General features: G+C 38.7%; 2 protein-coding genes across 2 annotated transcripts; both read right to left on the minus strand.

Annotated features, from left to right (window-relative positions):
- Positions 1 to 86: 86 nt before the first annotated feature.
- Positions 87 to 13,462, minus strand: LOC127663031 (E3 ubiquitin-protein ligase RNF12-B-like). The gene is made up of 4 exons (XM_052154424.1): positions 13,330 to 13,462; positions 12,178 to 12,385; positions 6,959 to 7,063; positions 87 to 5,138 (listed from the first exon to the last, which is right to left on the minus strand). The coding sequence occupies exons 2-4, from the start codon at positions 12,344 to 12,346 to the stop codon at positions 3,289 to 3,291; spliced, it is 2,124 nt and encodes a 707-aa protein (XP_052010384.1). The 5' UTR covers positions 12,347 to 12,385; positions 13,330 to 13,462; the 3' UTR covers positions 87 to 3,288.
- Positions 13,463 to 18,490: 5,028 nt separating this feature from the next.
- On the minus strand, positions 18,491 to 25,048 carry LOC127663028 (neurite extension and migration factor-like). Its single transcript, XM_052154419.1, has one exon. The coding sequence runs from the start codon at positions 25,046 to 25,048 to the stop codon at positions 21,407 to 21,409; it is 3,642 nt and encodes a 1,213-aa protein (XP_052010379.1). The 3' UTR covers positions 18,491 to 21,406.
- Between the last annotated feature and the right edge of the window lie 358 nt (positions 25,049 to 25,406).

The following is a 25,406-nucleotide window of genomic DNA, read 5'->3' on the forward strand; positions in this document are numbered from 1 at the left end:
AATCAACAAATTTAATAAAAAAACTACAACACGTGTACTTTACAATGTAAATTATCCATAATTAAGATTTTTATTTTTGCATGTCATGTCAATTAGCATACTGTAGCTTACTGTATTGTGATAACTTATTACAGAAATGTAAAAACCTATTTATTATTTACACCATAAAGAACGTTTGTAAACTCCAAATGTAAATATATATCAAGGTAGTATTGAGTACGTTATAAACCATTCCAGTCATGTTGCTGTACATATCTTTATTGTACTGTACAAATAACATTATGGCTTGATGAAGCCAGAAACAGACTAATTAAGTTGTAGCCGTCTCTCGGCCAAGCAGACTGTGGAAAGTGTGCAATATCTGTGCAGTAAGCAGTGGAGTGATAGAAGCAAATGTCACCAAGATAACATATCCAATCCGAAACTGGAAAACTTCTGGAAAATCAATTATTCTTTCAAGCACAAACTTTTAACCAGACCTAGCCACAAAAAAAAAAAAAATATATATATGTATACACACACACACACACACACGCACACACACATCCATACAGTACTGTGCAAACGTTTTAGGCACTTGGGAAGAATGTTGCATAGTGAGGATGTCTCCATAAATAGTTTGGATTGATCAATTAACATCATCCAAAGTCCAGTAAACATAAAAGCTAAATCAATATTTGGTGTAACCAACTTTGCCTTCAAAACAGCACTAATTCTCCTAGATACACCTGGACAGGATGTTCCAAGCTTCTTGGACAATTTGCCTCTGTTCTTCTATCTATTTCGGCTGTCACTGTAAATCCCAACTCATCTATGAGACAAAACTTTAGTGTAGTCTACAAAAATGGTCAGAAATGTCAAAACAACATAAAGACGTTATGCTCACTTGACACAAAAACACATCATGTTAGTTGCACATATTTTTTAATGTTATGTCAACAAGTTTTCATTTTTGAGTTAAATGTACTAAGCTATATAAAACACATAAAGCCTAATGTGCTCAAGTTCAATTAACAACAAATATATTGCGCACTTAGCATATCATTTAACAGTCTACTGAACACAAAAAAAATATTGTTTTTATGTAGTGATTTTGTTACTCAAATTATATTGTGGGCGGCTGTGGCTCAGCTGGTAGCACGGGTTGGCGGTTCGATTCCCGGCCCACATGACTCCACATGCCGAAGTGTCCTTGGGCAAGACACTGAACCAAAAGTTGCTCCCAATGGCAGGCTAGTGCCTTGCATGGCAGCTCTGCTGTGAATGTGTGAACGAGATGCAGTGTAAAGCACTTCGAATACTGCAAGGTTAAAAAGGCGCAATAAAAGCTATATGCAGACCATTTAAAATCTTTAAGTTGAAACAACACCTAAATCTGTGTCGTGTAATCAAAACTTTGTATATAGGAGTGGTGGTGGTGTAGTGGTCTAAAGCACATAACTGGTAATCATAAGGTTGCTGGTTCGATCCCCACAGCCACCATCATTGTGTCCTTGAGCAAGGCACTTAACTCCAGGTTGCTCCGGGGGGATTGTCCCTGTAATAATGGCACTGTAAGTCGCTTTGGATAAAAGCGTCTGCAAAATGCATAAATGTAAATTTCCTATTGACACGAAAGCTGAAAATATAAATAACCATCTTAAGACATCTTGTGTGCCTAAGACTTTTGCACAGTACTGTATAGATATATTATATGCATGCAAAGAATGTGCAGAACCAGTGTTGTGTATTAAACTTTTCACAGCATAGTCTTGAATTGTTCAAGAGCGGGAGGTATTGCTAAACATAATTTTGCGAGAACACAGCTGTGATTATTTATTATTATTATTATTCCAAAGCAGCACTTTACATGACGAGACACTGGTGAGGCCACAAAGCAAAGATCAGGTGAGGAAATCATTTTATTCATTTTTAAACATTGTATGCTAGTCAAAAATGACTAAGAAAATGACTCAAAAATATAACCTATAAATATTAAGACAAAATTAATAAATTCTATTGACCTCAGAACTGATTTGCAATAATATGCATTGACAACAGTTCACTTGCTTATACAATATATGAAATGCTGATGTAATTGAAGGTTGGGGGTGTTATGTTTAGGGTCGGGCTCCAAAGTCAACACACAAACAATGAAAACCGATATTTCATATATTGATTCTAAATAATAACACTGCATTTCTTTACTCTCATTGGACTAAAGACCTTAGAACCCATATAAACCAACCATTACATAATGAGAAAAATAATTTCCTCCACATTAAAGATAAATGTTGCTAATTTTCATGTACAGAACTGTTAGAAAAACTTCAGTTTAAGTCTTCATTTTGAATGTTAATATTTACAGACTACAACGTCAATGTCAAAACTTTACATTTTCCCTATTAGCATTGCACAACATTGCCTATATGTAGCCAAGTGTGTCGTATTTCTTGAGATATATGAAATACACTTGTTCGAGTCAGCCATCTGATATAATGGTCAAATTTTGGAAAGATGGGGAAAACAAAATGATGCATCTGTGTAGCATATTTACAGCCTATTTTTGTGTTTGGAAAGTGTCTGACCATATGGTTTAAAAACCAGCATAACAGAACATAAAAATATCACATCCTATTCAATTCTGTACAGGATGACACACATTCATTCAGAACTACTGCTTGAAATTTCATACCGTTTATCTTCACGTGGAAATTTATGAGAATGGGGGAACTGGTACAAAACAGATCATGCTTTCATACTGAAACACAACCAACACTGTATGAAGCAAAAATAATTGCTTAATTTACTACTGCACTATTTTCCAATTCAACTGCATTTGATGTATGTGATTTACGTTTGCTTACAAGTCACAATTCTTTAAACTTGCAGGTGTTTTCAAATTTTTACGTTTTATTTAATAGGTTGTTTTGTTGGAATCTGATATGGAATACTACATTTCAAATGTATGAAAGTGTATGTACATTGTACATACATGTACATAGTCCATTATATAACTTTGTTGAATGACATTGTTGATCTTACAAGTGAATGATCAGGGCTTGCAGCATGGTCTAGCAGTCTGTTTTGTCTTGCATCAAAATTAATTTCAGAGCAAGATGTCAAAATACACTCATTTGTAGTTTGAAAACAAACTTGTTCTTGGCCAACTCCAGCAAATCTGGTAAAACTTGATGGATTCATTTAGGATGTACTGAAAATTCTGCATATCCTCACATAACTAGGAACTAAATGTAAATGGAAGGAAAGAGAGGCAAGAAACATGGAGTTTCACAGAACCAATTTTGGCTAGACGACACTTTCTCGGTTGGTGGAAACAAGAACCGCCCTGCGGCAGATGGGGCAGGTTGAGTTCTCTGAAAGCCAGCGGTCAATACAGTGCACATGGTACTCATGCGAGCAGGGCAACTTCCGCAACTTGTTGCCTTCGGCATACTCCGTGATGCAGACGCTGCAGGTTTTGAGCGCATCGTTCTCGCCAAAGTTTCGCGTTGAGAGGTTGTCAATCTGTTCTTTGGTGAGGCCTCTGGGCTGGTCATCATCATCCTCGTTGAGCAAGAAGAAGTGTGCGAGTCGCAGAAAGGGCAGAGATCCAGTCTCGTCCAGGCTAATGGGTGCACGTGGTCTGGCTCGGTTCTCCCGAGAAGTTGCAGAGCCAGGCACTCCACCTTCCACTTCCCTCTCCTCTGTCCGTGCTTCCAAACCTTCCTGATCGGAGCTTCCAGCTCCAGGAACAAAGGAATCTGCTTCAGAAGAAGCCATTTCAGTAGAAGCATCAGGATTGCCCAGTGCATCCGCAAGGTCTGCTGATGGGTTGTCTTCACGGCTCGAGTCAGAGTAGTCTGAGTCCATAAAGTAGCTAAGTTCCCCAAACCCAGTCATGATCTGCCGAATCATGGACTGCAGAGCCATAGAAGTGGCTTCCCCAAGTCCAGCATCTGAGATCCTGCGAATGGGAATGCGGATGGTACTGACGTATGTCCTCACTCCTGCTCGTTCAGAACGGGAGAAGGTTCGGCGGAAGCCCCCACGCTCAGTCTCATATAATAAAGTGTTATTGGAGGTCTGTGATCGAGACCTTGTCCGGTTCGCAATGCTGTCTCTTTGGCGGTACTCTCCGGGACGTACCCTACGCACCTGCAAGTCCAGCATTATTGTTGGAGGACGTCGACCTGAAGCTCCTGCTTCTCCAGCAAGTGCCTCTCTTTCCTGTGGTGCCTCTGGGACTTCAGGTACATTTTCTTGAGGTTCAGCTTCTACAGTACTCTGCCGGGACAAAAACAGTTGCCGAGTCCTTGAGCTGCCCTCCACCTGGGGCTCAGAAAGGGTCTCCGAATTGCGAGTAGGTAGGCCATGCTGAGTAGGAGGAAGTCCATCCAATCTTTCAAGGTTAAGAGGCGAACGACCTCTTGTAGTGCGAGCCCTCGTCCGTCGCTGCTCTGGGCTTCTGCTGCGAGCTCTTACTTGACCCCTGCGTTGTTGCTCCACTGATGGCAAGGTTGGGGAAGTTGAGGTTCTGGGAGTTAAGATTGGGGGAGCTAAAGTTGGGGGAGCTAAAGTTGGAGGGGCTAAAGTTGGGGGGGCTAAAGATGGGGGAGCTAAAGTTGGCGGAGCTGAAGATGGGGGAGCTAAAGTTGGCGGAGCTGAAGATGGGGGAGCTAAATTTGGGGGAGCTAAAGTCGGGGGAACTAAAGTCGGGGGAACTAAAGTCGGGGGAACTAAAGTCGGGGGAGCTGAAGTCGGGGGATTATGCACACTAACTTCCCGGTTTAAAGATTGGGTGCTGGGAACTTGCAGATCTGGCTCTACTATAACAGCCAACTCATTCACCACTGGTTCCACAACCACCTCGGTAGTGTCCATTAGACTATCAGGCTCAGACATTGGGCCATCTGGTTGTTCCTGGCCACCTTCCAGTCTCTCTGTCTGCGTTTGCTGTTCAGCTAGGTTGCGATTGACATTGATCTCCAAACTGAAACGGAAATCTCCGCTGTTGGGATTAGTTTGGCTTACAGCCCGCCATGACTGGTTACCCCGGTTCCCACTTCTTGTCGTATTACCTGTCTGTCGTACTGTGTTAAGCCAGTCCAGAAGGGTCTCCCCACTGGGGTTTTCCTCAGTGCCATCTGACTCTGTTGCTGTGAATAACAAAAAAAAACTGGTTTAAAGAAACAGGACAGAATAGAGTTGGTCAGGTTATAGTCCTAAATCCCATCCCAGAAGAATATTTTCCATGGGTTCCCTCAGGTTTTTGTAGGGAATTTACAGAAGTATTTATGTGCATGATAACGTGTGTGGTTAAAATTACTTGATGACACTTTCAAGTTTTGTTCTACAACAAATTACAGTCATGCATCAAATGTTAATTTAAAATACATTGTGATTTTTTTAATTGTTGCTAACAAAATGCTAAATAAGGACTACAATGACTACAAGCATGTGAGAGTACAAGCTTTACAATTGTATTTTTTTTCTTCTCCCGTTTCCTCCCCAATTTGGAATGCCCAATTCCCAACGCGCTCCAACTCCTCGTGGTGGTGTAGTGACTCGCCTCAATCCGGCTGGTGAAGGATGAACCTCAGTTGCCTCCACCTCTGAGACAGTCAATCCACACATCTTATCACATGGCTTATCACGTTACCGGTGAGAAGTAGCACGTGGATGCCCACGCTATTCTCCACGGCATCCACGCACAACTCACCACGTACCCCACCATTATAGCGACCACAGGGAGGTTACCCCATGTGACCCTACCCTCCCTAGCAACTGGGCCAATTTGGTTGTTTAGGAGACCTGGCTGGAGTCACTCAGCATGCCCTGGATTCGAACTAGATACTAGGGGCAGTACACCATTGTCGTTTTTAATTAGCATCCCGCTACCATTTTTTAAAGAAAACAGTTGCTTCTAAATTTACTTTTGATGTATGACTGTGTGTAATTTATTTTAAGTCATTTATGTTTAACAAAATTAGGTCTCTAAAGGTAATTTTAACCACAGATCTTATGTTATTCATTAAAAAGGTTTTGGGAATCGAGAACTGGTTATATATTCTCAAAAATTACCGGAACCATCTGATTTCCATTACTTTTGGATCCCAGCTGGTTCATACGACAGTAAGTAGTTAAAGATACACATTAGTTTTGTTGTTATCAGTGGAATTTATAAAATAATCAATCAAATGAAATAGGTCATAATTTTTTTGTTTAATAGGAAAGCAATAACTGGATTATGCATTTATGCCAGTAAAAAGTTTGTGTATTAAGTTTATTTCCGAATGGTTATATATGCTTTTTGAGACCTGAAATTATCTCATAATTTGGCAACAGACTGCTAAGGGAAGTAAAATCACAAGAACCGCATTTTTCTATTTCCAAATATTTCTTCCACAAAAGTTCAAGAACAATTGTTATTGGAACATTAAGGTTAACGGTACTGTAGGTGATTTTAGCCATTCTGGAACTTCCACCAGACTTAGCCGTTGGTTCGCCCCTCTTAACAAAACCCTGCACTCCAAAGACAAACACATAGACACACTTGAAGACTGTTGTATTGGGGCAGATGGAGGGAGAAGCATCCCCCTGAGCATTTTGTCCAACCAACCATTTCACGGGAGCAGGACACCATACCGGCACTTATACAAGCATATTTCAGCTACCCTGTGGTGTTTTGAAAGGCAGAAAGTATTCTGATGGCACCTATTTCAATATCAGCCAGGAAACAAGGACATTTTCTGCATGCAATTTAATAAATAAATAAAAATCACTTACAGCACAAGGTTCTTTTTTTTTTTATCCCAATTCAAAACTAGCATCTTAAAAATCCATATGAAATTCCCATGGAATGCCAATGCAAATTAGCCTTCCAGGCTGGCCTGGAGGTAGTTAAACAGCTCCATAACAGAGACAACATCTGGATGATATCGTCAATATACAAACAAGAAAAAAATAGTCAGCTTACCACTAGGACCTTCACTTCTGTCCTCAATGGTGCCATTGCTGGGCGTCTCAGGACCATCCTTAATTTGCCGAAGACGACTTGACAGTTCTTCTAATGTAATTTCACCTGAAATTAAGGCAAAGAAATATAAAGGTTAGAAATTTGTTTACACCAAATGCCAAAGAAAGGGTAATAAAGACTTTGCTGGAGTGTGCAAACTTGCGTAATGTCAAGCTGATTTTTATAAATGCATTGAGTTTTGTTGTCAATTACAGACAACACGTTCCATGTTTCTCCAGTGGGACAGGGGTTTAAATAAAGAATCAACAAGATAAAATATTTGTTATTAAGAATTACATAGCTTACTCAACACAGAAAACAACCTGATTAATCGAATACTGCTTTTAAAAAACCTACACATTTAAAATGGTCTGCACTTATATAGCGCTTTTTTTAACCTTAGAGGTTACCAAAGCGCTTTACACCGTGTCCCAAATCACCCATTCACACACACATTCACACACCAATGGCCACAGAGCTGCCATGCAAGGCGCTAGCCTGCCATTGGGAGCAACTTGGGGTTCAGTGTCTTGCTCAAGGACACTTCGGCATGTGGAGTCATGTGGGCCAGGAATCGAATCACCAACCCTGCTCTACCACCTGAGCCACAGCCGCCCACAATAATGAAAGCTTTTATGTAGCAAAATGCTAAGACTTATTGGTTGAAGTTCATACCATGCATGTCCATATTCAATTTACAATTAAGCAGGCTGACAACACCACAGATTTGGAAAATAACAGAAGTTGACCATCAGGAAAAGTAATCAAGAAGGATTATAGCACCATATCATGCTGCATATCAAAACGAAAAATCGATATCTCCAGCACAACGCCGGTAGTCCAAAGCTCATTAAACAAAATAAAATAATACACTTTAAATGCTTCTTTATCAAAGAACATCTTAATTTTCCTGCATTTTTATGCATTTCTTAAAACAGAGCACAATACAAATGAATATCATACAGTTTAAACAACATCAATATGATATTTGTTTTATATTTAAGACAAATAACTTATATTTGTAGAATGTTACAATGAAACAATGAACAAAATGTATAGCAGTTTACAACACCTATGTTTCAAATGCATTTGTTTTAAATAACTGATGTTTTTCTTAACAGTATGAATTCTTTTGACTGAGTCGGATATGCACAATTTAACTTATGAAGTTTAAGAAAACTAGGCCTAAATCAGTTATCATCTATTCTTTATACAGTAGCAGTCCAGAGAGACTTCTCGTAAAACAGCAACAGGACAGTACTCAAAACCACCAGACTTACCAGGACAAGAAATGTCCATTCAATGCCATCTCCTGGCAGGGTGCACGGTTAAAAGATCCTCCAAAATAGCATTCCTTTCCACTGTCCTGGGACAGAAATGGATTGGGAGCCGTCATAAGTTTGTGGATTGTGCCTCTTTAAAGAATTAAATATCAAACTAAATCGGAATGTGTGCGCTTATAAAAAGACCTTGAAATGAGGGCAATAGTGCCCAATTTCAAGATCATCAAATGGATGGTACAATGTTCTGGAGAGTTAAATGAAGATGTATGCAGCTCTTATATATCATTAATTCTTGCAATCAATTTAAAACAAATTGTTGCACCATTATAACACAAGTGACAACCAACGATGATTGGCATCATTGATGTCAAAAACTTGGCATGACTCAACTAGAGGCTTTTGCATATGTACAAGTGTAAAAAGATTTGAGAGTTTCAATGGAGAGCACAATTTTCACAAATTCATTACCTAAATATCAGTCTGTACCAAACAAAAAGCTGTTAAATGGCTTCAAAATTATAGCACACAACACAAAGGCTACTTTAAAGGTATTTTTTTCTATATGTACTGCGATTTTTAAAGCATTGAGATACTGTAAATATTGCGATTCGATATTCTAATACATTTAGCTTAGCTTATTTAGAGTTAACTCCTTTTTCTCAGAAAGAAGCAACTATTGAAGAACAGTTGTGTCTGTATTAACAACTGTTTCACCCTGTAATGCAGAATTTGCAGGTTTAAAGGAAGGGATGTGCAAAACTTCCAATCTAAAACTACTAATCGACCAGTCGGTGCATTGTCTGAGATATTAGTTGACTAAACAATGTTAAGGAACCCATGTATAAGGTTGCATTATGTCAAAGTTACCCAATCAGACGTGTTTTTATAGGGATATATTTACATTTACATTTATGCATTTGGCAGACGCTTTTATCCAAAGCGACTTACAGTGCACTTATTACAGGGACAATCCCCCCGGAGCAACCTGGAGTTAAGTGCCTTACTCAAGGACACAATGGTGGTGGCTGTGGGGATCGAACCGACAACCTTCTGCTTAACAGTTTAGTGCTTTAGCCCACAACGCCGCCACCTCCACTCCATATATGGATGCTAAGCACAGCCCTTTAACAGGGCAAAGACATATTCACAACAAGTCTGTTTTTTCAGTGCGAATGGTCGTTCTGAATGAGCTTTTGTACGTTAACAACGGATTCTGAGGACGCAATTCACATCTTGTATGACAAATCGTCTGCAGACCATCCGAAGGTTTTTTGTTTTACGGAGAGTGTTCTGATGATTTTTTCTTTGGGCTGCGATGAAAACTGACTGACCAATAAGATAACAGCATTTTGTCTTTGCAGCTCAATGCAGCATGTTGGTGGTGCAAATCAAATGGCATTTGGATGTGCGGCTCAGACACCCCCGAAAATTATATACTCATGGCATTAAAATCAGCAGCGAGGTTCATCAATTTGTTTGCACTAAGCTCGTCGTAAAATCCCTGAAAAAGACACTTTACACAATACTTTTATTGCAAGTGTAATATATTTAAAGCATTAATTGCAATTAGGATAGTCAGGGTATTCTTTTATATTCTTTTAATATTATGCATCATATTTTATCATCTACCTGTTATTCCCAATGTACATGAACTAACGAATATTCAGCAATATTATAAAACCAATAAGAGGTTAAATAACTATAACCACTTATCCTACAAAACAATAAAAGTAAGAAAAGTAAGAAACACGAAAAGCTCCAAAAAAGAGCTTATGCGCATCCCTGACGCAGAATGACTCACTTCAATGCAACTGGAAAGCTTCAAGTCACATCCTCGCTCCACAATCAGAGGTGCACAGCTGTTGGATTAGAAATACTAAGGGGGCGCAACACGTAGTTCACGGCATTCAACAGATTGTTGAGCCTTTTTACCAGTCCATAATTGTTAAAACACACGCTTTTTAAAAGAAAAGCCACAGGACATACACATTATTCATAGTAACATGATTTTTGTTTGATAAAATCTCTGTTCTTCATGAAAGTATTGTGCTAAAATCCCTCACAGGCGTTATCAGCAAGTTGATATATAGGATATAATTTTACACAAATAAGGTTAGCAAGCAACTGTATCACTACATTCATGTTAAAATGGATATTGTATAGATCTTGTGGCTATACTTTAGAACAAGGGTGTATTTTAACATTTATGGACTGGCCCCATTCACTACCACTGTAAGTGCCTTACTGTCCCGTAAGTAACGTTGATTTTTGCTTCTAAATGACTTTTCTGTGGCAATCAACATTATGCCAAAAACTTTTTAGACTGAGCTTTCCCTCTACTAAGCCTGGAACAATCCTTTAAGGAATATTTAACCAAAACATCACATGCCAGTCTGAATATAATTTTGCTCTAATAAGCCGCCTTATAGCAGTTGTACAGCGCAAAGACGTCACTGAAACTCAACATCTACTACAAATATAGTCCTTTTAGGCTTATTAATGTAAAACAACAGTGAGACAATTAAAATAGTTTGACACTGAAGTGAAGTGCTCTTTTAACGTTGTTCTTCCATTATTCATTGCTCACAAGCTAAACACAAATTCAATATAATTTACACAGGAAAGAACCCCTGTGATGAACACTTTTGCCATTAGTCTCACAACATAATGCTATTATATACACTGGCGGCCAAAGGTTTGGAATAATGTACAGATTTTGCTCTTGTGGAAAGAAATTGGTACTTTTATTCACCAAAGTGACATTCAACTGATCATAATGTATTACTATTATTATTACATAATAAAAATTACTATTACAACTTGAAAAAAATTCAGAACTTTTTACACTACTACTGACTTTTCATCAAAAAATCATCCACGTGCAGCTATGACAGCTTGGCAGATATTTGGCATTCTAGCTGTCAGTTTGTCCAGATACTCGGGTGAACTTTCACCCCACACTTCCTGTAGCACTCGCCATAGATGTGTCTGTCTTGTCGGCACTTCTCACACATCTTACAGTCTAACTGATCCCACAAATGCTCAATGGGTTTAAGATCCATAACACTCTTTTCCAATGATCTGTTGTCCAATGTCTGTGTTTCTTTGCCCACTCGAACCTTTTCTTTTTGTTTTTCTGTTACAAAAGTGTCTTTTTCTTTGCAATTCTTCCCATAAGACCTCCTGAGTCTTCTCTTTACTGTTGTACATGAAACTGGTGTTGAGCGGGTAGAATTCAATGAAGCTGTCAGCGGAGGACATGTGAGGCGTCTATTTCTCAAACTAGAGACTCTGATGTACTTATCCTCTTGTTTAGTTGCACATCTGGCCTTAAACATCTCTTTCTGTCCTTGTTAGAGTCAGTTGTCCTTTGTCTTTGAAGACTGTAGTGACACCTTTGTATGAAATCTTCAGTTTTTTGCAATTTCAAGCATTGCATAGCCTTCATTCCTCAAAACTACGATTGACTGACGAGATTCTAGAGAAAACTTTTTTTTTTTTTGCCATTTTTGACCTAATACTGACCTTAAGATATTGCATACTGTGGCAACTCAAAAACAAAGACAATGTTAAGATTCATTTAACGAACCAAATAGCTTTCAGCAGTGTTTGATATAATGGCAAGTGATTTTCTAGAACCAAATTAGCAATTTATCATGATTACTCAAGGATAAGGTGTTGGAGTGATGCTGCTGTCTAGATTTAATCAAAAATGACTTTTTTCAAATAGTGATGGTGCTGTTTATAACATCAGTAATGTCCTGACTATACTTTGTGATCAGTTGAATGCCACTTTGGTGAATTAAAGTACCAATTTCCTTCCGAAACAACTAAATGTGTACATTATTCCAAACTTTTGGCCGCCAGTGTATATATACATAAATAAAAAGGTTTTACCAGGGGTGCCAAGCAGATTGTTATCTCTCATGAGTCTGTAGTCCTCCTCACTCAGATTGTTGACAAACTGGTAGAAGGCCTCCTCTCTGGCCAGACGATCCAGCTGTCTCAAGCGCTGTATTTCAGACTGTTCACTGCCACCTTGATCTGCATTATCCTGACCCTCCATCACTGCTCAGATTCACTATGGCCAAGATGTCAGATCCAACTGTACACAAGAGTCAAAAATATTAGTCAACACTCTCTTATGCATGCATAAACATACAGACAGTTCGACAGAGCAGTACCATGTTAATGGCATGACTTTTGACATGCATGGTAACATGTTTTTAGCCATAGTACTACAGTTTGACTGATTGTGAATTTTGCCAATACCAATAACTAAGGTGGTGTAATAGGCAGGTAACCTGGCTTTATTATGATGATTATTCGATTTGAATACGGTACTCATTCAGTACGATATATTTATCATGATAAGAAAATTGCATTGTTTTTCCATCTGAAAGCATTTCTGTGCCATGGTACTGCCACAGTATTTTTAGTAAGGACCGATAGGATTAATTGATATGTACGCCGCTAGACTGCATATTAAACAGTTTATAACACGAAAACAATCGCTGATTTCCTTTAATCGCTAAAACAGCATCGTAACATCGAAGATAATCAGTGATCTTTCGCGTTTCTGCTGAGATATAATGAGCTCAAATCCGTGACAGAGAATGAAAACAAAATGGCATCAGTGAACCAAACAGGCTAAAGGCTAAACCTAAAGAGTTCGCGAAAAACAACCCTTTAAAATGTGCCTTTGACAGTACACACAATGAACAAAGTAAACGCCACATTAATACAAAATAATTTATGAATGAACCACGACACTAAAACAATGCAAGCAATATAACATTAACGTTGTATTTCCCAAAGTGCGACGACAAACCTCTCGCAATAGTGCACTGAAGCAAAGCAAGAATGCTAACGATAGCTTTAGCACGAGCTTCAGTTAGCTTGCAAATCCCATAGAGAAACACTAGACATGCTAACGCTAAACTAACGTTAGCACGGCTATGAGATAAAAACAGCAGACGGACAGCATTAAACCAATTCGACGATCACAGCGCGTATACAGGAGAAATAATAACAAACCCAGAATACTACCTTATTATACGTGTCGATGAATTCGCGTATGTAGTCACAGTTTCGTGTGTGTCTTTTAGACGTTTTTCTGTGTTAATCTTGACAGCTATTCAGGAGTTCATTTTCCCAAGCGTCTCTTCCACAGCGAGTCTGTTTCCGGTGTGAGGGATTGTGGGCAAACAGAACACAACCTAAAAGTCCTGATTTAAAGTCGACGCCCTCTGCTGCCATGAGAAATACAGTATTAATATATGATACACTTATTATCGTTAATGTGCAAGTTCCATATTACAAATGGTAGTACAGAATATGTCATATTATTTTTAAAGGGACAGTGCACACAAAATTGAAAATTCTTTCATCATTTACTAACTCTCATGCCATCATAGATGTGAGTGATTTTCTTATGTATGCAGAATTTATCTGTAGGTCCTCACAATGCAAGTGAACGGTGACCAAAACATTGAAGCTATAAAAAGCACAAAAAGGCAGCATGAAATCAATCCATAAGACTCTAGTGGTTTAATCCAAGTCTTCTGAAACAATCAAATTTTTGGTGAAAAACAGACCAAAATATAAATATTTTTTTACTATAAATCTTGACATCAGCAGTCTTCTTGGCGATCATGATTTCAAGCTTGATTACGTTTGGATGGATTAATTTTATGCTGCCTTTATGTGCTTTTTAGAGCTTTGTATTTAACCACTGGAGTTTTATGAATTATTTTTATGCTGGCTTTATGTGATTTTGAAGATTCAAAGGTCTGGCCACCATTCACTTTTTATTGTAAGGACCTACAGAGCTGAGATATTCATCTAAAAATCTTAATTTGTGTTCTGCAGATGAAAGAACGCCATACACATCTGGGATGGCATGAGGGTGAGTAAATGATGACAGAATATTAATTTTTGGGTGAACTATCTCTTTAAATTATCATAATAATTTTTTTTAAATTAATATCAATAGCTTTATTTTTTTTTCAAATGGCAAAATATCACGAGCGCAACTTTTAATTTGAAATTGTAATAGACACCGGAAACAAAAAGAAGAAAAATAGTTTCGTTTAAGATAGATTTGCTATTCCGTTTCAGTGTATGAACAACATACTTTATGAATTCATTATACAATTTTTGTTTATTATTAAAAAGGCGGAATTTTTTCTCTCTTATGAATATAGTATTTGAGTAAATACATTTTTCATCAAGTCTTAGTTTTTCATCAAATTGTTAATCTTCACATCTATCCAGATTCCAGAAGATTTGTGCAGAAATGGAAAACTTTAAATCTTACCAGTTTCTGTATGGATTTTGTGTAGGCCTTGAAACTTCTTTGACTTTATTTATACAGCATTTGTTTTGAACACGCCATACTTTACCCAATCATTATCTGTCATGATGGGAGAACTTGATTCAAATTAATGTAAAACAATGACTATACATTATATACATTTTATTGTATTTATTTTTTTTTTGCAATACATTCAGAATGATGAATAAATTCTTGTCTACATCCCTCTCGGGTTGTTTAAAGACCAGACTGAGTCATGGTCGAGTTATGTCAAGTTAATTTCATTTAAACAGCTCTTTTCACTCTATATGTATATATGCAAAGCAGCTGTCCAGATCATGCCTTAATGTTACATTTGTTTACATTTAATATGTTTTACATACACCCATAGGCCCTGGGCTGCAAGGGTGTCCCATCAACTTTGAAAACAAATGTTTATATTTGCTTAAATTTGTGGGCCCCAGAGCTTACAAGCCCCCCTCAACCGAGCCCTGTGATTATGAGGGCCCCCAGCCCTCTTATAGGACCCTTTTGCCTTCCTGTTTCTAATTACATTTTTTGAGCAACTCTTTAAACTTAAAATGCTGCACGTATCATATTTGATACATAACTATCTAAAGCCCTATATCATCATCTTGATGTGTATGAGATGTCTACTGTCTCCATGGTAAATGCTGTACTGGAAGTAGAAGACCTTGTAATATAATTTAATTTCCTAAATAGCTACCAACATGTTTTGAAGCACTCATCTTTTTATGTGAACTCTTTGCTTATTTTGACATAGTAAAATTAGCAAAAACGTTTATATTGCTACTGATATTTCAAATTTTCAGACTATTATTTAATATGATAGGCTTTATTTGCTTTATTCTTTGTATAAAAGGGCTGTCATGTTTGCCCTATTATTAAAAAAACTATGTGGCTTAGGTGGTTGGGCGAAAAAAGAAAATATTGATATTTTAAACTAGATTACGTAAAGTTTGTCGAGACAAACTATAATGTTGGTCAGACAAAACTTTGTCTGAAAGTTTCAAATGTTTTAAATGCTTGAAGTTAGAAATTTGTACTGGTTTTACAGAAAGAAATAAAGAAAGCATCTTAAAGCAGATTAAAGGACTTGAGTACATTTTGACAGCTGACGTTTGAAATTACTAACATTCCAAAATAGATTCGTAGCTCATTTAAATATTCCGCCAATGTTATGTTGTCTAGGGGATTTCAGAACACTTTGAAAAGGCTTAAATGATGCCTTCTCAGGCCTTTTCTATGGAAGAATAATAATGTATTCTTGTACATTAATAAAAACTATTTTTGAGCCCCACATCTTTCAGCCATTCGAAGCTCTCACAATGGTGGGTAAGACCTTTTGAGTGTAGGGATGATCACTTCTGAATGGAACGCACCCAAACCAATCAGATTAATTGAAAAGATAGCTGTTTCTCATCCATACTTATTGTATCGATTCTTGTGCCTCTGAAGATAAGGATTTAGCCACTGGAGTCTTATGGATTAATTTTACGTTTCCTTTATGTGATTTTTGGAGCTTCAAAGTTCTGGTCACCATTCACTTGCATTGTATGGACCCACAGAACTGAGATAATCTTCCAAAAATCTTAATTTGTGCTCAGTTAGAAGAAATAAAGTCATTCACATCTTGGATGGCATATAAATACAAAAATATGTAAATAATAAGAGAATTTTCTTTTTTGGGTGAACTATCCCTTTAAAGTGTTTGATAATAATTTATTATGGACCTCGTAAATATATGCACTTTGCATGCATCATTTGTGGTGTTTACATTATGTATAACAAATGTTAAAATGGTACTGTCTCTTTAAGAACAGTGGCTGTTCAGCAAACATGTTTGCGTCTTCTTTACCACATCCGTGCTGTGTGTTTGAACTAATTTGACTGTACATAACAGAACAGTCTTTAATAAATGAAACTAGATTACGTAGATCTCAACTTTAAAAGATAATTGGACCATAGAGGCCCTAAAAGAAAATTGGCCCCAGGGTCTTTGCTAATCATAATCCGCCCCTGCATACACCAATCAGCCACAACATTAAAACCACCTGCCTAATATTGTGTAGGTCCCCTTCATGACACCAAATCTGCGCCAACCCGCATCTCAGAATAGCATTCAGAGATGATATCCTTCTCACCACAGTTGTACAGAGGGGTTATCTGAGTTACTGTAGACGTTGTCAGTTCAAACCAGTCTGGCCATTCTCTGTTGACCTCTCTCATCAACAAGACATTTCCATGCACAGAACTGCCACTCACTGGATGTTTTTGGCACCGGTCGGAGTGCTAGATGGGCTGGTTTGAGTATTTCTGTAACTGCTGATCTCCTGGGATTTTCACACACAGCTTATAACATTGTGGCTGATCGGTGTATGTTAGTAAACAGTGTAGAGGAAGCTACTTTGAAATGATAGCCTCTCAAAACAGTACCATAGACAGAAACTTTTGTGTGGGTGGATCAAATTTTTCCTTGCTTTAGATCTGTAAAAGTTGTTATTTTCCCACAATTTAAGAGTTCAAATATTTCCAGGGGCATATCTAAGATTTAAAGACATTTCCGGCTTCCATGTGCTTTTTTATGTTATGTTTAAAATGTCGTACACTCTTTTGGCTGACTATAAATTGTGGTAATCTCAGTGGGAAAATTCTGCACATATTAGCAATGGATCAAACTATGCAACAGAAACACATTTTTCTCCACAAGTTCACAGGCAATTTACAGTAACTGAGTCATGTTTAAAATATTGACCATGCCTGTTAATACAGAACCATTTTAATTTGAAATGTTCTTCTCTGAACTCGCTGATAAGGTAATGAAGTCTTCGTTTTATTAGACTTAAATGAAGCACCTGGCTGGCAGTGTCAGTCACAGACTCCCGCTAAGATTAATCCAGAGCTCTGAAAATAGTGACACTTTCATATCCTCATGTAGAGAACTGACTGAGATCCATCCTTGGCAATTATTTTTACCAAAACATTCCAGATTTAACATGCAGCAATAACATGCAGTCATATCCAAAATAGACTAGTTTCCTACTTCTTCACTATTGCAGTAAATACAAAAAGATGACTTTCAAGCTGATTTCTTCCTACTCGGAGGATTGAAACTCGTCACAGCACGGGAGCAATTAAACGTTTTGATTCATTATTATTAACTAAAACGTGAAAGAAGCTCTTCATATTTTATAAGGAACACATGATGATAAATGGTCTTTAAAAAAAAGGGAATTTTCTATATGCATTCATAAATCAGGCTATAAAGATAAATAAAATTCTCAAGGATATGCTGATGAAACAATAAGATTGCATTGGTCTAACCTAATCTAATTTGTTACCTGATACTAAATACAAAGATCTGCATCGGTTCTTGAAACTCATTATTCTCTCGATTGGCAACTTTACCATGATAATGATGACAGATGAGATCACACATAAAACCAAAATGGGAAAACGTACATTTCATTAAATTAGAGAGCTGAACACGCACAAACTGTTCTTAAAAATGGCAAAGGAAACCCAATGGTGGGTGTGGTGGTGGTGTGGTGGTGGTGTAGTGGTCTAAGCACATAACTGGTAATCTGGTAATCAGAAGGTTGCTGGTTCGAGCCCCACAGCCACCACCATTGTGTCCTTGAGTAAGGCACTTAACTCCAGGTTGCTCCGGGGGGATTGACCCTGTAAGAAGGGCTCTGTAAGTCGCTTTGGATAAAAGCGTCTGCCAAATGCATAAATGTAAATGCAATGGCCAGATCTCATTTACTAGCATGAACTACCCATTTTTGTTAACATCTACACTATACATTAACAGTCTGAACAGTGAGCGAAGAAATCTACCAACTTTCAAAAAGCAGCATTCAAAATCTCATTTTAATTTGTATATGTACTCCATAAACATTATTACAAAACTCAGCAAGTTACCAATATTACATTTCACCATACAGGCTTGATCACAAATATTTAAAACCTTTGCAACAGATACAACATAAAATTATACAAGAATAATTTACAAGAAAATCTATAAAACAGCAAATAGTTCACATTTTTTTATCCATTCGTTTTTTGCCTATATGTGTTTTCCACAATAACACAAACACTCTCACGACAAGATAATTCCCCTCTTACAAAACTTCAACAAAATGTAGATTTTTAACTTTTTTGTGTTCCTTAATATTTTGGTTTTTAAAACCAAAACCTTGTCATTATACATCCTTTTCACTGCCTACAGAGGCATAAAAAAGGTTCACACACACACACACACACACACACACACACACACACACACACACACACACACACACACACACACACACACACACACACACACACACACACACACACTAATACTTCACAGCACTTTCTAAGAAAAATAAACACTTACAAAATATCTTACAAATTGGCACGGAGAAAAATATACAATATTTTTGTCATGTTGAGAGTTAATTAAGAATCCCTCTGGTATCAACTCTAGACAATATTTATAAAGCTCAATAATTTCTCCAACGGAAAGGCAAAAGCAATTCCAATTAATGACAATGTTGTGAATACATCAAACAGAACCATATATTGTACATTCATAAAGAGAGGGAGAAGGGTTTTCACTTCTTGTATTCCTTGTTTCATAATTTGTGGGAGAATAAAATGACCCTCTTAGCACCAGTAGGAGGAGGCAGCTAAACAGTGGCACATAGTGAAAAACTTGAAGTACATTCAGTTTACAACAGGCAGACATGAGAGAAGGCAGACAAGATGGGCGTACAGCCCGTGTGCAGTTCCACATCAGCATAATCCTGGTCCTAAATATGGCGGCGGAGAGTGGGAAGAGTGAAATCTTTGTAAGGTGAAAGCTATAGGTAAGGCATAACTTTACCTGAGATACTCTACTAGAACAACTCATTTGAAATCAAAGGTGTCATCTATTAAAATGTGGTAAATGCCAAAGCAGTCAAAGCTTTAAAAAGCACTGATTTAGTTTGAAATGTTTTCGTACAACAGTAACGTGAGCTTTTGTGATAACCTTAACCTGTAGGGCTAATGTTCTAATGATGTGCCACTAATAACAAATGAAAAACAGCATTTTACCAAAGTTCATACAGGTTGATACTACTTTAAACATGTTATGACCTACAGTGGGGTTCAAAAGTCTATTTGGGATTGGCTGTGTATATTTCCCCCTTTCAGCAAAACCCGTGATAATTGACGTTTTCAAGGATCATCACTTTAATAATTCGCATACATTTGATTGGTGACCTAGAAATAGTCCAGAGTCTTATACATTTCTCATTCATTGTATGTCATAACTTTTATTTGTTTACATTTTTTTAGAAATCCTAAAACTTTTCAAAGTGGACTTTTGAACCTCACCATATCCTTCATATTAGGCAAAGAGGCTGAACATTTTTCAAATGTGGGATACAGGAAAATCCAACAATCATTATAGTTTTTTTCAACCATCAAAACTACTCTTTCAAATTAAATACACAAAATAAAGTACATGATGTTCTATTACCATCTGATGCCACCCTCTATTAACATATTCCATGTTCTCTTCTATGTTAAGAAGAGTCTATCTCTGCTTCTCTCTTTCATTATAAGCAGAAGCGGTGCTGAGGTACATTGAATTTGGCAAGTAAGGTGACACGAGTAAGAAAATTCAGTCTAGTAGTTTTGGTTGAGTGGTTGTACCACTGTCAGCTGCAGGTGCTCTTCAAACGATAGGGTCCCGAAAGGAAACAAAACACAAACCAAAGAGAAATGCCAGCTCTTGTTAAGTCTTGAAAGAGAACAGCCAGCACTGATCGGGGTAGTAAATTAAACGACTAGTTTTCATACAGATAATTAATGTGCACAGAGAGTTTACATTTGGCACACTGATAGAATCCATGTTTTGCTTTAAACAGTGCATTTCTGTACAGTGACACTGAATAATAATAATAATAATAATAATCGATTTGTAATAATATATTGTTGTAATCTATACTATATATCATTATCATTATTATTATTTAAATTAAAGTAAAAATAAAAGACACAGAATGAAGCATTTTGGGATTTCCATGGCATAGAAATGTCCCTCTAAGACAATTTCCAGTACAACTCCTGTAAAAAGCATAGTAGATAGAGAGAAAATAAGTACATTCCAACAGTAAGAAAGTAATTAGAACAAAGTTAATCTGATACAAAATGGTCCCATTGTGTGGTATTGATATTAAGGGGAATACCAAGGATGTTGATTATCCTAGACAAGGGGCTGAGCATTTTCTAATTAAAGTCAAGCAGTAAAAAGGGCATCCTTTTTTTGCATACATAATGAAATGGGGAGCTTGCTTCACACAAAGACAATTTTTTAATAAGCTACATGTTTGAAGAGAGATATCTAATTACAAAAGGGCAGCAAGATTCACTTGAGAAAATAAAAAAGGTACAAAAAAAAGAGAATTTGCACTTATTCAAGTTTTTCCTTTTCTTCAGACAAAAACGAATCAACATCCGTGAGGAAGAAACAAAAAAAGACATCAAAAACAAGATTGCAGAAGAAAAAAAAAAAATGCAGCCATGGTCATTGAAAATCTCAATCAAGCCTTGCACAATGGATCTATAGGTAGTTTGCAAGTACAAGAAGTTTCTCATGCAAGATATCAAAATCTTCAGTGGGGCAAAAAGAAGGTAGGGATACTAAAAGGATAAAGTAATGCCATGCATCTCTGATCTCGAGTCAGGTATCACAGGAACTCAGGAGGAAATGAGAAAAGTGAGAAACGTGCATCAGCAGCTAGATATAAAATATTACCTCAGTTTCTCAAAAGAAGCCATTAATGATTTGTCCTTATTTGGGTCTTGTTCAGGTTGCTTGCCCTTTAGATTCTCAATCCGAGGGAATTTTGCACTTGTTTTGTGGCGGTACATCTTTTTGTGTGCGGGCCCATTGATACCAGAAGCGCCAAGGTTAGGCTTGTCGAACATGTTGGATCCGAGAGCCAACTGAGGGAAAAAGGGAAGGGAGGCGTTGCACTTTGCCTGATTCTTGCCACGTTTTGTCCCACCTTTTCTGCTCTTTGTACCCCCAGATGCTCCAGTGCCTTTCTTCTTAGAGTCAGATGAAGTTCCAGCAAGGATTTTGAGAGTTTTTAAATTTAGGCTGTTCGCCTCTGAGGGTAGGCACATATTTGTAGCAGGACCCCAAATTGGCTCGACAGAGGCCATCATGAATCGCTGCACCTCAGCCATCCCTGAGACAATGTTTGATAAGATGTTGGATGGCTCTTCAAACTCTCGTTGCTCATCATGGACTTGTCTTCCAGTCCATTCTTCAGAGCCGCTGTCTTTCAGCGGTTGAGTTGCGCCCTCAGCCTGGCCTTTACCACCCTTCTCATCCAATGAGGCCTTAAACTTTTTAGATACTCGTGAAGTCTGACGTGGAACTTTACCCTTGTCTGTTTTAGGAGCTCTTGGGGCTTTACTTTTTTTGGTACATTGCCCTGCAGTCTGTTTGTTGCTATTTTTCTTCTTTGACTTGGTCCCCTTTGCATTAAAGTCAGCTTGATTAGCTTCTTTCTTGTCCAGGCTTAGGTTGTCTCCGCTATTAAAAACCTTCAATTGATACTCGTGACCATCCACTGAGTAACCAGCCAAATTGTGCTGCTCTTTCATGTTGCATCCCCAATTCACATCTTTGGTGCATGACATCTTAACCCCTTTCTGGAGGTCATTGGCCTTCACCATCTCATGGGCCATAAGTTGAGGGGATAAACTGGGTGTCTCTGGAGGAGAGAGCTCAGAAAATGAAGTGTGTCTGAATTTATCTGGAGTGAAGTTGGAGATATCCAGCAAGTCTGTGGACTCCCTCAGGGGGATGATTGCATCAATACTCTGCTGAATCACTAGTTTGGGACTGCAGTGGGCCAGAAAGTTCTCGTTCACATCCTCCTCGCCATCCTTCTCGCAAGACTTGAGACTCAGAGAGCTGTAATTGCTAGAAGTAGCTGACAGTGAGCCGACTGAGTCGAAACTGATGAGCCTGCCATTGTTGGTGTGCAGTGTGGCTCTTTGAAACTGTGGTTGTCCCTGACAAGCTTGATACTCAGCATCAGGAGGCAATGGCTGCTCGGGCAAGTAATTGTTTTCATAAAGCATTCTGTTGCTCTCTAGACTCATCTGGTTGTAGTCGGATACTGTCAGACTCTCAACCATTGGCATGGCCATCTCGCCAGTGAAGCTATTGTGTTGAATTGCAGAGTCTGCAATATTTGCAGCAGCAAATTGCCGATTGGAGCCAAGTTGGGGGTGCCACATCTGGGCAAGATTTGGACAATTCTGGGGTGACTGTTGGAGCTCAGATTCTGATGGTGGAGAAAGTACACAGCTTTGTGCTAGCTGAATTGAGTCGAATTGCCTCTTTTCCAAAGAATGATCCATTTGAGAATGGGACGGCTGAGGGAAAAACGAGATGCCAGTGCTACCTCCAGAAGAATCCGAAGCATCTAGTAATGTTTGTAGATAGCCCCCAGGGATAACAGGGACACTTGTGGCCACATTCTCAGACGATGCCCCTTTGTTGGGGGAGCAGGCTGTAGAGACAAATGCAAATTTTTCAGCATTATTAGCTGTTTGATTCTCACGCAAATGGGGACAGTGTGCAGCTGCGCTGCCTTTTTTGTCTTCAGCACCTCCTACAGCGTCTGTGTTTTTCTGCAGCATGCAAACTTCTGTCAGGTCTGTCACGCTCCCACTATTCTCTGTGAGGTCTCTCATTTTTTTGCTTCTAATCCTGGCTTCGCTTCTGAATTTCTTAATTTTGAATATTTTATTTCCTATTCTCCTTTCCTCCCTCTCTTGGGATCTGCTCTTCAGGGCGCCAGTGTGTATGATGTAATTTGGGTCTAATGTGCAGGCACAGCTGGTGGCTATTGTTAATGGCCTTCCTATGGAGCTAGTCTCATCTGTAGAAGCAACCTCCTGCCTGGGATCAGAGGCAAAGAGACCCTGCGTGTTGGGTGATTGCTCCACAGTTTGAATTCTCTGAATCCTAAGCCTGTTGGCTGGCTTGTTTCTTCGTTTGGGGGGACTGGAACTAAAAGTGCGATGTTGGGAATTGAGTTTATCTCCTGCTGCCAGCTTAAGCTGTTCCTCTCTTTCTCTCTCTTTCTCCTGCCAGAAATCTTTCAGAGGTGCAAGCTTCTCATATTTGCTGATTGTGTCCTCATCTAAGCTTACAGTCTCATCGGCTGAATCGATTCTGCTGAGCTTCACGGCCATACATTTCTCTCCTTTGAACCTGTTGACGATGATGTATTTGATTATTACAGGTGGATCCTTACGAGAGCACTTTCGTCTCTTTTTAGGGCGCCAGTCATCATCCACTTCTTGCTTTGGACCAATAGGTGGCTTGTCTCGCTTTTCCATGTTTTTTTCACCTTCAATAGAGTCGACGTAATACAAGTAGTCATCACTGTACCTAACTTTTCTTTTGGCCCGTAATCCGTAGTTTAGATGGTTGGAGCAGCTTGCATTCTTTTGTGAGGACGAGTTTCTAGGCCCGTTGTCTTGGAAGGTGTCAAACGAGGAAACGGTGGAGGAGCTGTCATCACTATACTCACCCGAGTCATCAGCGGAGTTGCTTGAATCTATAAAGTAGTTCATTTTAGGGCTGTAATCAGGGGTCTGCTCTGTGGAGCTGTCACTTCCATCGCCTTTGCTGCCATTTTGAAATCCAATCTCCTCTGGTTTCAGTGGTAGCTCATCAACTCGTTTTACCACACCACTGTCTTTCTTTGTGCAGCTCACCAGGACACTTGGGAAAAAGTTAAACTGAGTCTCCTCTTGTAGGACATTGGTTTTCTCCCTCATGTTGTCCTGAAAAGATTCGTAACGGATCTTAAGCGAGCAAACGTCACTGCTCAGAGTGGAATCGTCATCATCGTCAAACATGTAATTGTCCACGTCCTCCTCTGAGAAGAGGTTTACGGATAACTCATTCTTAGAGCAGAGATCCAGCAATTCCATTTTACTCTCACTAATGAAAGACTCAAAGTAGCCCCAGTCCTGATTTGGATTGGTGAGCAAGCCATCCTCTCCATTGCACTTGTCTAACAGCAGGCCCTCATACAGGATTTTGGATGCTGAATCATCTAAGTCTGCTTTCTCTGTGTCAGTTTTCTCCAGCAACTGGGTTTTGGGGACAGGAAAGCTCAAAAGCTGATCTGATAGGAGCTGGTCTCCATAACCCGTCTCACTTGTGCTCATGCACTGCATGTTGATATCAGAGATCGGACAGCTGCTGTACTCCCGGCTCATGTCAACCATTTTGAGGTTGATACTGGGCTCTCCATTAGACACATCCTTGGTCTCAATGAAGCAGCCCGGACAGGTGCGACTCTGCTGAATCAGACAGTCCTGTGTCAGCCCAGGGATACTTGCGGGCTCTATCATAGTGAAACAGGTTTAGATGCGGACGTCTCTGAAAGGCCCAGGGGGATCAAGGCCTTGGTAGTGCAGGGTGCAAGGGATATTCTGTGGTTTGAGGACTCATCAGTGATGTGGTCCTCTCATAGGTTTTTTGTTGACAGTAGCCATGGGATGTGTTGGTCCATTAAGGCCAATGCAATGCTGTGGCAGTGTGTAGGCTAATTTAGCAGACTTGGAGGGCATGTGTAAGGCAACATCTATGGCACCATATGAGTTTGGATAACTCTTCACCTTATGTGATCCTAGACAAAGACAGACAAGCCCATATTAACACTGATGAAAGTGAGGATTAATACTACAATAATGCATTATATACAACAGT

The sequence above is a fragment of the Xyrauchen texanus genome, chromosome 23 (assembly GCF_025860055.1).
Source record: "Xyrauchen texanus isolate HMW12.3.18 chromosome 23, RBS_HiC_50CHRs, whole genome shotgun sequence".
Classification (NCBI taxonomy): Eukaryota; Metazoa; Chordata; class Actinopteri; order Cypriniformes; family Catostomidae; genus Xyrauchen; species Xyrauchen texanus.

Bases quoted from the DNA above. Each gene is read 5' to 3' on its own strand.
- LOC127663031 (XM_052154424.1), bottom strand. From the start codon at position 12,346: ATGGAGGGTCAGGATAATGCAGATCAAGGTGGCAGTGAACAGTCTGAA. The intron at 7,064-12,177 runs GTAAAACCTTTT...CCTTAATTTCAG, and splicing joins CAATCTGCTTGGCACCCCTG to GTGAAATTACATTAGAAGAA. The intron at 5,139-6,958 runs GTAAGCTGACTA...TGTTATTCACAG, and splicing joins CAGAAGTGAAGGTCCTAGTG to CAACAGAGTCAGATGGCACT.
- LOC127663028 (XM_052154419.1), bottom strand. From the start codon at position 25,048: ATGATAGAGCCCGCAAGTATCCCTGGGCTGACACAGGACTGTCTGATT.